The following is an 18,346-nucleotide window of genomic DNA, read 5'->3' on the forward strand; positions in this document are numbered from 1 at the left end:
AACTGGCGTTATTCATTAGAGCCTGGGAAATGCGCCGAGGAGATAGCCCCTAGCGAGGTGATTGCAGCTGTGCCAACCGGCAGCAAGGGCCATGGAGACGGAGAACCCCCGGGTAAGGGTAGAAGAAGAGGAAGAAAGAAGATGACTGAAAGAGCTAAGGAAAAGCAGCAGGACCAAAGGGTGAAACACCAGGAATGGAAGTGGAACCGCAAAGGATGGAAACAAGCAGCGCACACTGGTGTGTAGGTTCTACCTGAGAGGTACCTGCTGGTATGGAAAGGAAGGTGCAGGCTGCCGCTTTGCACATCGGGGACCCTGCCGTAGAGACACGATGCAGATGGACAAGCCATCAACACAAGGAAAAGGGAAGGTCCACGCACCACCTGCCCCAAAGCGGAGGTACGCAGATGTTGTGCGTGCCACAAACCGCAAACATGATGTTGTTGAAAGGGCAGCTGCTGAGCAGCAATCTTTTTTGTGCATGGCACAAAAGATTGAACAGCAGCTGACCTGGCTTCATCAAACCCAAGCCCGCAGGTGGGACTACCCACTATATACAAGACTACCACAGCAAACAACCCAGGATGGACACCGCCGGCAACAACTACACCTCACCTCGATGCTCCTACTGAACATCAGAGGGCTGCAAACACTCAGTAACAGGACAAGATCCCGTTCTTGAGAGACTTTGTTGCATGCAATCAAGCCTTATGCATAGCACTTACAGAAACGCACCTGAAACCGGACATAAGATGTGGAGCTACACACATACCACAGTATGTTGTACTACGGACCGACAGAAAAGAAAGGAGTCATGGAGGAGTAGCTATGTACATCCGCGAGGACCTCACACCCAGGTCCTCTTGTCATACTCAAACTCGGTGTGTGACACACTAATTGTACATATAAGGCAACTTGATGTAGTTGTGTGTGCTACATATCGCCCTCCAGATGCCCCAAGCCATGTGGGCAAGTTTGAAGACTGCCTTATAAAAATAGAAGAAGTTCTAATCACATTAGAACAACACATAAGTGTACTTCTTATGGGAGACTTCAATCTACCCAATGTCAGATGGCCCGAGGGCCTTTCTCTCCCAGGAATGACAAGATGTGAACGACGACAGGCGAGGTCCATCCTGAACCTCATCAACACCCTGTACATGGAGCAAGTAATACTCCAGCCAACCAGGGCAGGTAACACACTGGATCTCTGCTTCACAAATAATATGGATCCCATCCATAATGTGAAAGTGACACCGACACTACTCTCGGATCACAACATGGTAGAGCTGACCATGTACGGGCCAAAAGAAAGCACGGACATGCAGCCTACAAGAAACCCTCAGAATCTTTCCAGCTTGAACTTCAATAAGGCAAACTGGAAACAAATTGAGAAAGAGATCCTCAAACAAAACTGGCCTGTATGTCTCTCCTCGCCGGACATCGACATGATACTTCAACAATTCATGTCTGTAATGCAAGCCAAATGCTACAAATGTGTCCCAGAGAGAAAGGCCACTGTACACAAGAACAAAATCCCTAGAGAGAGGAAAATCTTAATGAGACGGCGGACAAAAATTTCAAATCGCCTAAACAAACAGATTGAAAGCAGTGAAAAGTCCCGCCTGAAAATAAAACTGTTGGAAATCGAAAAATGTCTGCAACTCTCCCATGAAAAAGAAAGAGCAGACAAAGAAGCCTGGGCTATAGACAACATAAAATCTAACCCCAGAGCTTTCTACAGGTATGCCAAAGAAACAGCTACGGTGCACTGTAGGATAGGGCCACTCCTTGAAGAGGATGGCACACTTACAGGAAAACCAATGAGGGTAAGTGAAATACTGAATGAGCAATTCAAGAGTGTTTTCACTCCACCCATCGGGCATTTCCAAATCACCAATCCAACTGACTTCTTTACCACTGCAGATATAAAATCAGAGGCGGCGACGATAAATTACATCGATATAAAGGAAGACGATGTAATAAAGGCCATAGATGAAATGAAAACAGAATCAGCTATTGGCCCCGATGGATTCCCGGCAATCCTCCTAAAAGTATATAAGAGAGTCCTAGCAAGACCACTGCAGATCCTCTTTCAGAGCTTCCTAGCAGCTGGCAAACTTCCAAAAAAACTGAAGGAAGGTAAAATATGCCCTATTCATAAAGGAGGTAGCAGAGCAGAGGCCAAGAACTACAGACCTGTCTCTCTCACCTCACACATCAGCAAGGTCATGGAACGAATAGTCAGAAGGAAACTAATCACCTTCCTTGAAGAAAATGACTTGCTGCCTGACACCCAACATGGTTTCCGACCAGGAAGAAGCTGTTTAACTCAGCTCCTACAACACTATGACTGGGTGCTGAAACAACTGCTCAACCACTCAAATGTGGAAGTCATATATCTCGACTTTGCAAAGGCCTTTGATAAAGTCGATCATGGAATGATATGTCACAAACTGCGTGATCTTGGCATAGTTGGAAAATTGGGAGAATGGCTTCTTGACTTTCTGAAGAATAGAAGTCAGGTGGTAGCAGCCAATGGGGCCACTTCCATTAACACACAAACAGTGAGCGGTGTTCCGCAGGGCACTGTTTTGGGACCACTACTGTTCATAATAGCCCTCTCAGACATGCCCTCAGACACGCAGAGAGCCACGATCACAAGTTATGCAGATGCTCCAAAAGTTTCACAGGCAATACAGAACCCTGAAGACACTAAGCACCTGCAATGTGAGCTGGACGAAATATACAAGTGGGCTGAAAAGAATAGCATGCAGTTCAATGCTGAAAAGTTTCAAGCTTTATACTATCAGCATGCAAAACTAAATGCAATACCCAATGAATACATTGGACCCGGAGAAATAGCAATCCCAGAGGCACAATCAGTGCGTGACCTGGGTATTTACATGAGCGATGACGCAACCTTTCGTGTTCATGTTGCTAAATTGGCAATGAAATGTAGACGACTGGCCGGATGGATTCTCAGAACCTTTAGAACAAGAGAACAAGAAACCATGATGGTCCTCTGGAGGACACTTGTCCTAAGCCACTTTGACTATTGCTCTCAGTTATCGTCACCATCCAGTGTCAAGTTGATCACAGAGCTCGATGTGATCCAGCGTAGCTACACGAAGAAGATAGCCTCTATGCAGAATGTAAGCTACTGGGAAAGAGTCGAGATTAAAACTATATTCCTTGGAGCGTAGGCGGGAAAGATATGCCATAATATACATCTGGAAGATCCTGGAGGGACGTGTCCGAAACTTTGGCATCGAGAGTTACACAAATGCCAGAACTGGGCGCCACTGCGTGGTGCCTAGGACTCCGAATTTGCCATCAAGTTGTAGGACAAGATACTGTGATAGCCTGGGCTTCCGTGGCCCACAACTCTTCAATATCCTCCCGAAGATCCTGAGAGACCTGCATGGGGTGGATGCAGGTGTCTTTAAAATGGAACTGGATCTCTTCCTGTCAGGTGTCCCAGATGAACCAACTTCACGGCAGGAGGTGCAGATGAGGGCAGCTGCATCGAACTCTCTCATGCACCAAATGGCAGTTGCTAAAAAGCTTCCGTGAAGTGAAACCAAGTAGCAACACCAAATGGCGGTGCCCCAATCAATCAATCAATCATATATATATATTTTTATATATATATATATAAATATATATATATTTTTATATATATATATATATATATATATATATATATATATATATATATATATATATATATATATATTTATATATATATATATATTTATATTTATATATATATATATATATATATATATATATATACTTTTATATATATATATATTTATATTTTTATATATATATATATATATATATATACTTTTATATATATATATATATATTTTTTTTTATATATATATATAATAATTTTATATTTTTATATATATATATATATATATATTTTAATATTTTTACGTATATATATATATATATATATATATATATATATTTTTAAAAAAATGTTTTTTATATATATATATATATATTTTTATATATATATATATATTTTTATATATATATATATATATTTTTATATATAAATATATATATATTTTTATATATAAATATATATATATTTTTATATATATATATATATATATATATATTTATATATATATATTATATATATATATATATATATATATATATATATATATATATATATATATATATATATATATATATATATATATATTTTTGGGGGACACTTGGGGGTCTAGATCGGACACCTTCTGCCCGATCTCAATCAAATTTCCAACATGGTAAAATGGAAGCAGATTTGTCATTCAAACGTGGAAATCTAATTTTTTATAAATTGGAGAGAGAAAGATAAAGAGTAAGAGAAAGCAAAGGAGAGTCCAAAAGAAAAGAAGAGTAAGAGAGTGAGAAAGGAGAGAAACAAAGAGGGAGAATGTGGCGATAAGAAACAGAAAGGAAGCAACAGAAAGTAACAACCACACCCTCACCCGCGCGTAGAGCGGTACACCTTAAGCTAGTATATATATATATATATATATATATATATATATATATATATATATATATTTTTCAGAAAAATGGCCCCCTAAGACTTTAACTTTCAACTTGCTTCATTCATATTTTTAAGCGTTCCTACGAATTATATTCAAACTCGTTGTTCCTACGAATTATATTCAAACTCGTTCATCATCATCATCATCATCATTTAGCGTCCGCTTTCCATGCTAGCATGGGTTGGACGGGTCAACTGGGGTCTGTGAAGCTGGAAGGCTTCGTCAGGCCCAGTCAGATCTGGCAGTGTTTCTACGGCTGGATGCCATTCCTAACGCCAACCACTCCGCGAGTGTAGTGGGTGTTTTTTTACGTGCCACCTGCACAGGTGCCAGACAGAGCTGGCAAACGGCAACGAACGGATGGTGCTTTTACGTGTCACCGGCACGGGGCCAGGCGATGCTGGCAATGGACACGAACGGATGGTGCTTTTACGTGCCACCGACACGGGGCCAGACAGGGCTGGCAAACGGCCACGAACGGACGGTGCTTTTATGTGTCACCGGCACGGGGCCAGACAGAGCTGGCAAACGGCCACGAACAGACGGTGCTTTTACGTGTCACCGGCACGGGGGCCAGCCGAGGCTGGCAACAGACATGAACGGATGGTGCTTTTACATGCCACCGACACGGGGCCAGACAGAGCTGGCAAACGGCCACGAACGGACGGTGCTTTTACGTGTCACCGGCACGGGGCCAGGCGAGGCTGGCAATGAACACGAATGGATGGTGCTTTTACGTGCCACCGACACGGGGGCCAGACAGAGCTGGCAAACGGCCACGAGCGAATGGTGCTTTTACGTATCACCGACATGGGTGCCAAACGAGGCTGGCAGCGGACACGAAGGGATGGGTCACTTAACCCCTGCTTTCTGATATATGATTTGATTTTGATTGTTCTCACTGGTCTTGCCGGGTCTTCTGACGCACAGCATACTTCCATAGGTCTCGGTCTCTGGTCATTTCCTTGGTGAGATCTAGAGTTCGAAGGTCGTGCTTCACCACCTTGACCCAGGTTTTCCTGGGTCTACCTCTTCCACAAGTCCCCTCAACTGCTAGGGTGTGGCACTTTTTCACACACCTATCTTCATCCATTGTCGCCACATGACCATACCAGCGCAATCGTCTCTCTTGCACACAACATCTGCTGCCTCGTAGGTCCAACTTTTCTCTCCAGGTACTTACACTCTGTCGACTATGAACACTGACATTACACATCCAACGGAGCATACTAGCTTCATTTCTCGCGAGCTTAGGCATGTCCTCAGCAGTCACAGCCCATGTTTCACTGCCATGTAGCATGGCTGTTCGTACACATGCATCATACAGTCTGCCTTTTACTCTGAGCGAGAGGCCTTTAGTCACCAACAGAGGTAAGAGCTCCCTAAACTTTGCCCAGGCTATTCTTACTCTAGCCGTTACACTTTCAGCACACCCACCCCCACTACTGACTTGGTCACCAAGATAACGGAAGCTATCAACTACTTCTAGTTTTTCCCCCTGGAAAGTGATGGAAGTTGTTTTCTGCAGATTTTCAGAGGTTAATGCTCCCGAGCATCTGCCACATACAAAAACCATCTTCCTAGTTAGCCTTCCTATGACATTGCTGCACCTCTTATGTGTCCATAGCTTACACTTGGTGCATCTTATAGAGTTTCTACCTACACCTTTTCTACAGATCGAGCAGGGCCATCTTCCTGAAGGCGTTTGTGATTTGTCTACCTTCCTACGACTTTGGTTTTAGCTAGGTTGACACTAAGGCCCTTTGATTCTAAACCTTGCTTTGATTCTAAACCTGAAATTTCTTCTCCAGTTCTGATAGTGACTCAGCAATTAGAGCAAGGTCATCAGCATAGAGGAGCTCCCAGGGGCATCCTGTCTTGAATTTCTCCGTTATTGCCTGGAGGACTATGATAAATAGGAGGGGGCTGAGGACTGAGCCTTGGTGGACCCCTACCTCTACCCGGAATTCTTCACTGTACTCGTTGCCAACCCTCACCTTGCTAGCAGCGTCCCTGTACATGGCTTGCATAGCTCTCACTAACCATTCATCTATTCCTAGTTTCCTCATTGACCACCAGATAAGGGATCGGGGGACCCTGTCGAAGGCTTTCTCCATGTCAACAAAAGCCAGGTACAGGGGCTTATCTTTGGCTAGGTATTTCTCCTGCAGCTGCCTTACCAGGAATATAGCATCAGTGGTACTTTTCCCTGGCACGAACCCAAACTGCATCTCGTCTAAACTAACACTCTCTCTAATTAGTTGGCTTATGACCCTCTCCGTAACCTTCATCACCTGATCCAACAGCTTGATACCTCTGTAATTATTTGTATCTAGGGCATCACCTTTACCTTTGTAGCAGTTGACTATTATGCTGCTACACCAGTCATTGGGTATAACTCCTTCATGTATCACCTGATTAACTATACAGGTGACTAGGCTATAGCCGACACTACCAGATTTTTTGAGCATCTCTGCAGTGATACCTGATGGGCCTGGGGCTTTCCCTGTCTTCATGCTTCTAATTGCCTTAGCTACCAAGGAACTATCAACCCTGATAGCTGGTCCCTCTGTTGGGTCAACGTTCGGCAAACTCTCTTTATCCCATTCATTTTCTTTATTCAGCAACCTTTCATAGTGGCGTCTCCAAGCCTCTCTCTTTTCCTGGTACATCCCAACATAGGCTACTAATTAGTGACTTCAAAATTAGGGCTCATCATCATCATTGTTCGATCATGGTCGAGACAATGGAATTTACTATGTTACACCAGACTTCACGGTCCATCATAGCATTACCGAGGCCCTGTTGCTGGATGCCTGTATCCTTGGAGATTACATCAGGGTAGGAGAGTGTGTGTCCTCTGGTATCGCGAGCATATGGCTTCCAGAGGAGAAGAGTAGAAATTACCGACAACATCCCAGCTATAATTTAGAAGGATGATAGATTTCACGTCCTTTTGCTCAATCTTTGCAATCACATACTTTCCACCTTTATAGCTTCAAAGATTTGGCACCAATCTCAAATCATCCCAATACCCCAAAAAAGGCGATTTATCCCTCGTCACCAACTACAGGGGTATATCTCCATTGTCAATTGCTGCAAAATTGTACAACAAACTGGTTTTAAACCATCTTGTCCCTTTTGTTGAACTTTTGCTCCGAAAGAACCAAAATGGATTCAGACATGGGCACTCAACGTTGAGCCAAATACTATGCCTACGCAGACTTATTGAAGAATCAAAAGCATTTAATTGCGATCTTGCAATGGTGTTTGTAGACTTTTCTAAAGCATTTTGACTCTGTAGAATAGGTACAAGATGTTTGAAATCCTTAAGCTCTATGGGATTCCAGACAAAATCATCTCTGCCATCAAGGTTCTCTACACAGATACGTCTTAAACCATCTTAACCCCTGATGGGGAAACATCTTTCTCAATCAAAGTCGGAATACTGCAGGGAGACACACTCGCCCCATTTCACTTCATCATTGTCGTTGACTATGTGCTACGTATGTCAGTTGATACCGTTTCTGGTAAGGGCTTTGAAATAAAACCTAGAAGTTCCAGACACCCAGCTGAAATTAGGGCTAGAAAGACTCAGAGAAATAAACCATACTGGAATAGAAGATTATGGATGCTCAAAGACTCCGCAAACTAACAGAAATTTAGAGACATTCTAATGGAAGCCTTTGATGATAGAGAGGAGGAGGTGGTGGGGATATATAGCTTAGAGGACAATTGGAAGTTCCTGCGGGACAATCTACTGGGGACCGCTAACCAAATCTGTGGCTTGTGCAAAGTCCCATCAGAGTTGATAACAGTATAATAAATAAGGCAATTAAGGATATGAAGACAGGGAAAACCCCTGGATCATCAGGAACCACTGCTGAGATGGTTAAAATATCTGGTGGTCTATAAGGAAGTTAGGAGTAGACAGTGGTGAATTTAGCATACAAGTAGGGGTTCATCAAGGCTCAGTTCTTAGTCTTCTCTTATTCATCATAATCCTTCAGGCCATAATGGAGGAATTCAAAACTGCATGCCCATGGGAACTGCTATATGCTGATGACCTTGCTCTTATTGCAGAATCTGAAGCAGAATTGAACAAATTCCAGGTATGAAAGCAAAACCTGGAATCAAATGGCCTTAATGCTAACCTGGCAAACACTAAAGTTGTTGTTAGCAAGAAAGCAGATAAGACTCTTTCCATCAGGTAAATGGCCCTTCTCAGTAGGAAAGCAGTGGGAAGTAATTCCATTCACTGCACTCAGTGAAAGCTATGAACACATAAGAGATGCAGTGGAACCACAGGTGGATTAACAGATAAGGTCGCCTTCATGTGTGGCAGATGTGCAGGAACATTAAGCACTAAGTGCACACGGAACTTAGACTCTCTCAGATACCCAAGAGACTCTCTTGAGGTTGTAAATAGCTTCTGCTACTTAGGTGACCAAATTAGTAATGGTGGTGGGTGCTCTGAAAGTATTGTTTCTAGAATAAGAATAGGGTGGAGGAAGTTTTGGCAGCAAAAGGGCTCCCTCTCAGAGTGAAAGGTAGTTTTTAAACTGCGTGTCTATGAACGACTATACTCCATGGTAGTATAGGGCTCTGAATGCAGAGGAAGTGTGTAGACTAGAGAGCAATGAAGGTAGTATGCAACATCAGTGTGCATGACCAACAAAGTGCAACTGTGTTGAGAGAAAAGTTGGGTATAAGAGGAATTAAATGTGGCATGCAAGAGAGGACATTATGTTAGTTTGGACATGTGATGCGTATGAATGAAGACAGCTGTGTAAAGAAGTGTCAGTTGCTGAAAGTTGATAGCACCTGTAGAAGAGGGGGATCCAGGAAGACATGGGATGAAGTGGTGTGGACCAGTCTTAGGATGTTGGGGCTCATGGAGGAGATGACAATGGAATGAGATGTCTGGTGATATGAGTTTCTAGAGAGGACCTGCCCACATCAGCAACACTGAATGCCAGAAGCATTGTGTCCTATCCACATGTAACAATAAAATTTTCACACCTCCTCCCCCAACAAATCAAACTGCATCTCCTCTCCTAAACTGCATCTTTTCTATTCCTTTTTATACCCTATGATTATTTCCCACTCCCTATCCCTGCCCTCATTGCTCTGCTCACTGTATCACTGCATTACCCTCTCCTTCTTTATACTTAGGTTCTCACCAGTCACTGCAACCCCACTCCCTACTTGCGCTTTCTCAACAATACTTGACGATGTATATTATGACCTCCATACCTTGAGGGCATGCCACCATTTATGTCGCTGTTCCTTACTTTACAATCCCATCTATGCTCAGATTCCTGTTCCTTGTGAGTATTCCCTGGCACTTCACCACCATCTCTCTCTTGCTCTCTTTTGCACTCTTGCTGTCTCCTACTCCCCCCCTCTCTGGCTGGCTAGCTTGATAACTATGTATCTCCTCTATGGCAGCACACCTGTTTCTGCCCTCATTCTTGTTACTTGTCCCCTCCCCCTATCTTCCATTCTTTCCCTTTCTCTCTTCCTCTCCCTCTGTCTGTCTGTCTCTGGGTGGATAACCAAGTACCTCCTCTATAGCAAGATACCTGTTTCTGCCTCTCTAGCCTTTCATCATCTGACACTAGATCTCCTCCTCTAATGTCTCCTCCCCTCTCAAAAAGTCATTGTCTTGGAAGTTACTTGGTGACCATGCCGGTGTTGGTGCTATGTAAAAAGCATGCAGACCTCACTGTGAAGTAGTTGGCAATTGGAAGAGCATTCAGCTGCAAAAAGCAGGCCAAAACTGACCACCTGTGCTGGTGCCATGTGAAATGTGACGTGGAAGTCCACTCTGTGGGGTGGTTGGTGTTAGGAAGGACATCCAGTCGTAAAAACCATGCCAAAACTGACACAGTAGCCTGTTGTAGTCTTCTACCTGGCCGACTCCTGTCAAGTGTCCAACCCATGTCAGCATGGAAGGCAGAAGTTAAATGATGATGACACGGATGATTTAAAGCTGTACATTAATAATAGCTTTCATCATCTTTATAATACAGATTTTGATTGTTTATAGCTCATGTGTAGAATGGATATTGCAACCAGTGCTTCTACCGGACTACTAATAATCTTTGTATTGTTTCATTCAGTTAGACCATATTGTGTTACATTTCAGTCACCATAATTCACCTTTGCAATCACCATAATGGGTTAGTTGTTTCAGCAATATTGCTCATCTAGAAAAAAAAACGTTTCAAGTTTTAGTTTTTTGTGATATGAATTGTAATTAAAAATTTGCTTTTTTTGTTGCAGAGGCAGTAATCGACAGTCATTCAAAAGTGAGGATGACACTGACAGCGAGGTATTGGATCATGATTATAATATATCATTCAGTTCAAGCAATAAAGTAATAAATAAAGGCCGATGGACTAAGAATGAGGTAAATAATCATTCATTTGTAAAAGTGTTTTTGCTTATTCCTGGATACTATTGAAACAATTGTTTTTGACAGATAAATGCTTTTCCTTCTGCTAATTACTTCAAAAATGAATTTTTTCATGCTCCTTCAATAGAGCTATCTGGAAGAAAGCTGTTGGGTGAGGGCAGGAGAGAACAGGTAGTAAAATACACAAGTGCTAATAATTTTTAGCTGTAGATGTTGAATTTCACCCTTTCTTTACTATATCTCTAGGTAAAAGATGTATTTTAATTAAATTCTAAAATATTTAAGAATTTAAAGTTGGTTTTGTAAACAACTATAACTTTTTGTGTTTTGGGAGAGTCATGCCAATAACTCATGCACTGGTCTGTGTGTTATTATTGGCATGATTGCCCTTCCAAGGCTCAGTGTGTGTGTGTGTGTGTTATAATTATTGGTGTAATGAGCTTCCCAAGACATTGGATTTGTTTCAACTCACAATCTAGCAAACCAAATACAAAAACTATAGTTTTTTTTTTTGTTTTTGATTTTTAATAATGTTGGGCCTCACGGAGGCGATGACAAGTGACTGAGACCTTTGGCAATATGCTGTGCTTGTCAAACCCAGTGAAATTGTAATTGCGACCATTGCCGGAGTCATGTAAATGGCACCTGTGCCAAAGACATGTAAAAAACATCCATTACGCTCTCGGAGTGGTTGGCATTAAGAAGGGCATCCAGTTGTAGAAACCATACCAAATCAGACCTGGTGCAGCCCTCTGGTTTATCAGTTCCAGTCAAACTGTCTAACCCACACCAGCATGGGAAACGTCAAATGACAACGACGATGATGATGATGTTGTTTTGAGCACTACAAAAAGCTCTCTTACAATTTTTGCCCGAAAGATGCTCCAATTACAAGTAAGTACAAGTAAAATCAGTAACATTTATCCCCACTTAAATGTAGATGTTCTGTTAAAACAGACTATACTGCAGCTGATACCATGAGAGAAACTGGTTTCTGGTGCAAAAATTACTCACATCACTAGCAATATAATCAGGCATGCTTTTTGCACCAGAAGCGTTTGTGAATGATATCTTTTGAAAAGATTAGCACCACAACACTTGTCTTGATGAGTTCTATCATATGAGGTAAAAAAAAATTTATAGGTTTTGAATTTGCTTTTAAGCATTAGTAGTTTTTCTATTAAAAACTTTTTTTGACATAATTTACATCATCAGATTCCTCTAATGAGATCTATCAGAAAAGTTGAATTTAAATATAGTTTTCTTTTGAAATAAGAATAATATTTGGAGTCAAAGTCAATTTCAGGTGTTAATCTCCTTTTTTTTCCGCTAGTTTTTACCTCAGTACTTTTTGTCTACTGAATACTTTTGCATGATCTATCATATAGGCTAAAATAAAATATAAATTTAAAAAAAAACAACTAAAAAATAAACAAGCAAAAAAACATTTGGACTCAGTTGATTTCAGGCTTTACACACCTGTTTCTGACCTGACATATTTACTGAAACTTTTTTTTCTACCAAAGCATTTTCAAATTTTATAGCTGAAAGTGTAGCTTAGGATGTGACCAATCTAAAAATGTAAGCATCATCTGGTTAAAAACTGAGTTAGTGGCAAAGCCTAGAAGTGGTCGCGAGTGATTAAATGTTGACCTTAAAAATATTATTCATACACTACTGTGTGTGAATGATATATATATGATTAGGTTTTATAAATATTTCTCAAATTTACTTTGAATTTTTTGTTTACCTGTAATTTTAATTTGCCTGTAAGGTGAGTAACAAGTTTTGATTTAATTTCTCTTGTAAACAAACATAAGTTTGTTTTTGAAGTGTTGAAATGTATTGTAGACCAAGTAGAAAGTATATATAAAGGATAAAATCCTTTTAAGAGCAGAAAAATTTGCTGGCAACCAGCTTTGAGGATCGAACTCACACCCCTCCAATATCCGGTTGGAGTGCTCTCTCCTTTAAGCTAAACTGCTGACCGGTGAATAATTCTTCAATTTTAGAAGTTATAAAGTCATCCAGAAATGCTAGATGTCATATAGAGAACGTCATATGTATACAAACCTAAGTTTGTTTTTGAAGCACTGAAATGTATCATAGAACAGGTAGAAGGATGTATTTTTCAACATGCAGGACAGTTTCACCATCCTGCTTGCATCTTGCTCAAACCATCAATGGCGCACACCCATGTCTAAAGACCTTTTCTTGAACCAGTAAAGCTCCTCTGTAACATTGGCAGGCCAGGGACTTTTGGTAATTATCCATAGGCCCCGGCCCAAATGTTCTTTGGAACAGGTTGGCCAGTTGATCTTTGTCGAAGCCCAGAGTTTCTCCCAGGACGTCGTTACACTTAATTTCTACTAACCCTTAAACTTAAACTCAACTAACGAGGTAGTACACCCCGCCATCGGCATTGCCTGACTGGGAGAGAAGCACGTGTGCCTGATGGCACTCTGCATGCCACACACCCAACCTCTGTCTATACTTGATCTATGGGTTCAGTTTGGTAAACGATGTGAACTGTGGAAACAACAGCTTGATGAACAGAGACCACATCTGCTCACCGTCCAGGTAAAACCCGAGGTGCCTAAGAGGTGTCTGCGCATTTTTAGCCACAGCATCCCTAGCCCACCCTTCAGTGGCTTTTGGCAGCAGATGGAGCGCCTTACAAGAGGTCTGCTGCCCCTCCACAAAAAGCGAAAGAGCATGCATTCCAGTTTGTTCAGCCACGAATCGGTCAGGTAGTAGGTGATTACAGAGGCGATAAACACCTCTCCAACCTCCGCCCTCCCTTTCAAGGACAGCCTCCGCTCAGACCAGGTCTGAGTTAGGAGTGCTACCTCGCTCCAATTCCTCTCTATCTGGAGATCTGGACCTAACCAGACTCCAAGCATTTTTACTGGCCCTTCCATCCAACGTCCCACGACGCTGTCGGAAGGCATTGACTTGCCCCTACAGGTGCCGGTTTGCAAGCCGATCAATTTATTCCAGTTGATTTTCGCTCCTGCCAGCGTTTTGTAATCCCTTAAGGCCTCACCTACCCACTGTAGGTGCTTGACCTGGGATACGATGACAGTGATGTTGTCCGCATATGCTGAAGTTGACTTTCCACACCCTAGATCTTGCGGAGCGTCCCTCATAGCTTCCAACCTCCTCGGCAATGGCTTGAGGGCCAAAACGTAGAGAAGTGGGGAGAGGGGGCACTCTTGATGTACCGAATGTTCAATGCTGAATGGCTCTGAAAAGAAAACGTTCACCTGAACTACTGATTCAATGTTGCTGTATAAAGCGTTAATCCATCTGTGGACGGTCGGCCCGAAGCCATCCGCCATGAGGACCGCCGCCAGATACTGATGGTCTACCCTGTTGAATGCTTTCGATTGGTTTAAATGGACCATACCCCCACCCTTGCCAGGAATCCTATTTACCCTTTCTAAGACATAGCGTAGAAAGTGGAGATTGTCGTGGATGGTCCTGCCAGGGATGGTGCAAGGTTGTGCCTCGCCAACAAATTCACCCATGACCTGCACTAACCTTTTTGCTAAAACCTTGGCCAAAATCTTCAACTTTGCATTAAGCAGAGTGATGGGCTGAAAATTATCAATTAAATCACCCTTGTTTGGGTCCTGTTTTAGTGCCACCACCCCTTGGCTCACAGACTTGGGAATTCTCTCGTTCTACTGCCTGTTGGTGTACACGCATGCAAGTAGGTGCCCAAACAAGTCTGGCATGCTACTATAGAGTTTGTAAGGCAGACCATTGAGTCCCGGCAATTTGTTCCCACTGCAGTCTGCCAACACATCTTTGATTTCCTTGGCTGTGATTGGCGCTTCACAAAATTCTGCATCCCGCCCCGACAGATATGGCAAACCGGCCAGGAAGTCTGCAAGCTTTTCCTTGTGCTCCAGTCTGCCACTCCTCATGAATATTTGGGTTCATTTACTGATCGACCATATGGGTCCGTCAAAGATCGAATGGTTGAGTTGTTGCCACACTGGCTCTCTACCACCCGGGCCCATCCGGCCACGTTGATCCCTTCCTGTCTCATTGCACGTATCTTAGCCCTGACAATGCACCCTTCGTGTTTAGCATTGAGATGTTGGTCGAGTGCCAACCTTGCCGCTAACACTTTCGATGCACCGCCTGACCTCATTTCCTCGTCTACTGCCTCAACTAGTTCCTTTTCTACTAGCTAATTCTTTTCTAAATATAATTGACTCAAATTTGATGGCTCTTTTCCAATAGCGACTTGTTTAGCTTCCAGTAACTGGTACCTCGTCTTCACATACTATCTAGGTCGTGCATACAGGTCAGTAATTTGTGATTGATGTAGCTGACGATATGGTGTTGTGGACATCTAAGTATTTTCTTATCTTTCTTTCTAGTAATGATTCTATCTATGTAAGATCTGGACTACCCGTCATTTCTTGCCCAGGTCCATGCTGGAATGTCTGGGTGGCCCAGTCTGAATCGATCTGCCAACTTAAAATGACTTAGCAGATCGTTGAGGTAAGGGTATCCCCTCCTATTCTTTCTCGAGCCAACATAATTTATGCGGGCATTGCAAATTGTGTTGAAGTCGCCGAGCAATAGTAACGTGTTCGACATGCCAAGAAAATTCTGTCTGGCTTTTCCTTCACAGGGAGCATAGACAGCGACCAGCCTAAACACTTTACCACTGCTGTGCGTCACATGCAAAACAACCAACCTGCCTTCTGGATCTATAAAGACAGTTCTAATCACTAAATCCAGGTTTTTCCTGACTAGTACTGCCACTCCTCGCCCCCTCCCAGTTGGCAGGGAGAAACATATTTCTCGTAGCCGTTTAGAAGGGGCGAAAAAGCCTGCAGCCCACTCAGTTTGGATTCGGTAATTACAACTACGTCCAAACGATGCAACCCAAGGTCGTCAAGGAGGCAACCTTGCTTCCAATCCGACCCCAGACTGCGTACATTTAAACAACCGACTTTAAATGAGAATGTGAAAGATAAATCATATGTTTAAAAATTACTGTTTTAATGGGAGAGAGGGTGTAGTTTCACCCTCCTCATTTCTGTCTGCAAGTGTTGAGGTTTGCGAGGTCATTTTTTTAGAGAATTGCCTGTACAGATGGCTCGAAAAGTTCATCTGTAACAGGCTGATGTCCTCCGCAAAAGATTTTTTTAGTTTGAAATAGTCTGTGTTGTCGATAATATAAAACTCGACATTTGCAAGAATTGTTTTATTTAAATCTGTTGCGATATATTTTTTCGACGACTTCATTAAAACAATTTGGTCTCTCAAGAGTTTGTTATTTTTGTTTATCGCTGTGAAGTTGTTTCTCTTTTTTTTTATTAGGCGATTGTGGAGGGGTATGTGTGTGTGCTTGTAGATGCGTAGGTGTTTGTAGGTGTCTGTGTTTGTGTGTCCTTTTTCCAGTGTGTGTGTTTTTTTGGCTAAGTGTGTGTTTGTGGGTGTGCTTTCTCTCTCTCTCTCTCAGCATAGTCCTGTGTATCCGAAGAGGGGGGGTCGTTTCCGTCTTCTTTTTGAAGGTTCCATGGTGACCCACTCCTGGTGTTGTTGTTGTTTTCTCCCGCTGTCGACTGTACCTCAGTAGTTTGTGCGCGTGACATGATTGCTATTTCTAGTGGTGTGGTCATTGTCTTCATTGCCTTTTCTGTTGTGTTTCCTTTGATTGTTTCTTTTTTCTTACAGTTCGACCTTATGTGGCCTTTCTCACCACATTTATAGCACCTCAGCTTTCGCCCCTCGACTACCACCATCAGGCTGGTATCTTCCCCAATTATAATTGAACAGGGCATTTCTTCTCAATCGATGGGGTTTGCTTGAATGAAGAGCTCTAAGGCTTGTCCAACCCAGTTCATGTGGTGGTATCTCTTCGCCCGTAGAATGGTAATTTTTTCCTCTCTGCCCATGAGGATAGCAGCTACCAGCCAGGCCACATATATTTCGGGTGGTATATCACTGACCCTAACTTTGGAAGTTCTCCTTCCTAAGTTGACTTCAATGTCATTGTTGAATGTTCTCTGGCTTTTTCTTCGATAGGGAAACGCACTGCCGAAGCAACTACCCCTTGCTATATAACTTGTTTGTTGCCATATTGGCCTCAAGCATTTCTCTATGGCTTCCCTCGTCACGAAGTCAATTTTTCTATTTTTGATGTGGTAAGTCTTATATGTTTAGTGTTTTTCTCTCCGTCATGTTGATTAATTCACTGGGGGGTAGCAGCTTCATATTTTCACCTTGTAGTAAACTTTGATATTTTAAAAAATCTTCCTTGCTTATTTCAATATTTTCACAGGGGCGACTTGCTGCATTCACAAAATTAACTCTAGATTTTTCTTGTTGTGTAGCCTCACTAAACATTTTATCGTCTGCCTTTGTAGCGAGTGCATGCGATGCTTCTATATCTTTACCGCTATGCCTTGAAACAAAATTTCAAAGATTTCCTTGGACTCTGAAGAAATTGGTGGCAAATTCATGTTTTTAGCTGTTTCCTCCTTGAAACAAGGGGGAAAAGACAGCAAAATTCTGCTGTAACAGCAGAAAAGAAGTGGTCTCGATGACCAAAATGGTAAATTTTCACAATCTTCAGCATAAAGACAATCTTTCACAGTGGAGCAAAGAATAACACGGCCAAAAAACAGCAGAAGTCACTAGTGGCAGAAGTCACTAGAAAAACTCTTATATATTTGCAAACAGGCCTTTTCTTTCATCGTGATCTGGTGATTACCGCCCGTTGATAAGAGGCAATAACCTCGAAACCATGGTCTGGTGCGTATCACTTAGGCTTACGAGAAAGGGATGGCCTCCCTTTGCAAATACCATAAGGGCACAGATAGTGTGCCTAAAGCCAGCTGGAGACGATGATCTTCTGGGGCTAAAAAGCTACAGTAACACCCCCCTTTGTGGTTAGCCATATTGAGATGGCTATTATACTTTACATTGTCGAGCGATTACTGTTTACATCTCGTTCTGAGATTTAATAATGCTTACAGACAGTTTTTTGAAATCAGTGGCAGAAGTCACTAGAAAAACTCCTATGTATTTGCAAACAGGCCTTTTCTTTCATCGTGATCCGGTGTTTTGACTCATCTAGGGACCCCTCTTTCATCTGCGTATTGAGAAGTTAGCTGCCTATTTTGTTGAGTGAGTTCGTTTTTTGTTCGTCGTTGTTTGTGTTTGCTCGTGAATTGAACAGTTATCCGTTGTGTGACAGTAATTTTTGCCCTACAGGGCTGAAAATTCTGTGTATAAACATTGTTATTACCTTCGGGGTAATTTTTTTTTTTATTGAAAAATTGGTTCTCATAATTTGAGAAATGCAGTTCGACTTGGTGTCGAGGAGCAA

At 42.3% G+C, this 18,346-nt stretch overlaps 1 protein-coding gene across 5 annotated transcripts in view; it reads left to right on the top strand.

The window, feature by feature from the left end:
- LOC115220510 (myb-related protein A) overlaps nucleotides 1-18,346 on the top strand; it is a 156,481-nt gene that overhangs the window by 4,665 nt on the left and 133,470 nt on the right. For all 5 annotated transcript variants that reach the window (XM_036510081.1, XM_036510082.1, XM_029790647.2 and 2 more), the window contains exon 2: nucleotides 10,854-10,980. In XM_036510081.1, coding sequence (XP_036365974.1) covers nucleotides 10,854-10,980 — 127 coding nt within the window. The remainder of the gene's footprint in view (nucleotides 1-10,853; nucleotides 10,981-18,346) is intronic.

The sequence above is a fragment of the Octopus sinensis genome, linkage group LG16 (assembly GCF_006345805.1).
Source record: "Octopus sinensis linkage group LG16, ASM634580v1, whole genome shotgun sequence".
Lineage (NCBI taxonomy): Eukaryota > Metazoa > Mollusca > Cephalopoda > Octopoda > Octopodidae > Octopus > Octopus sinensis.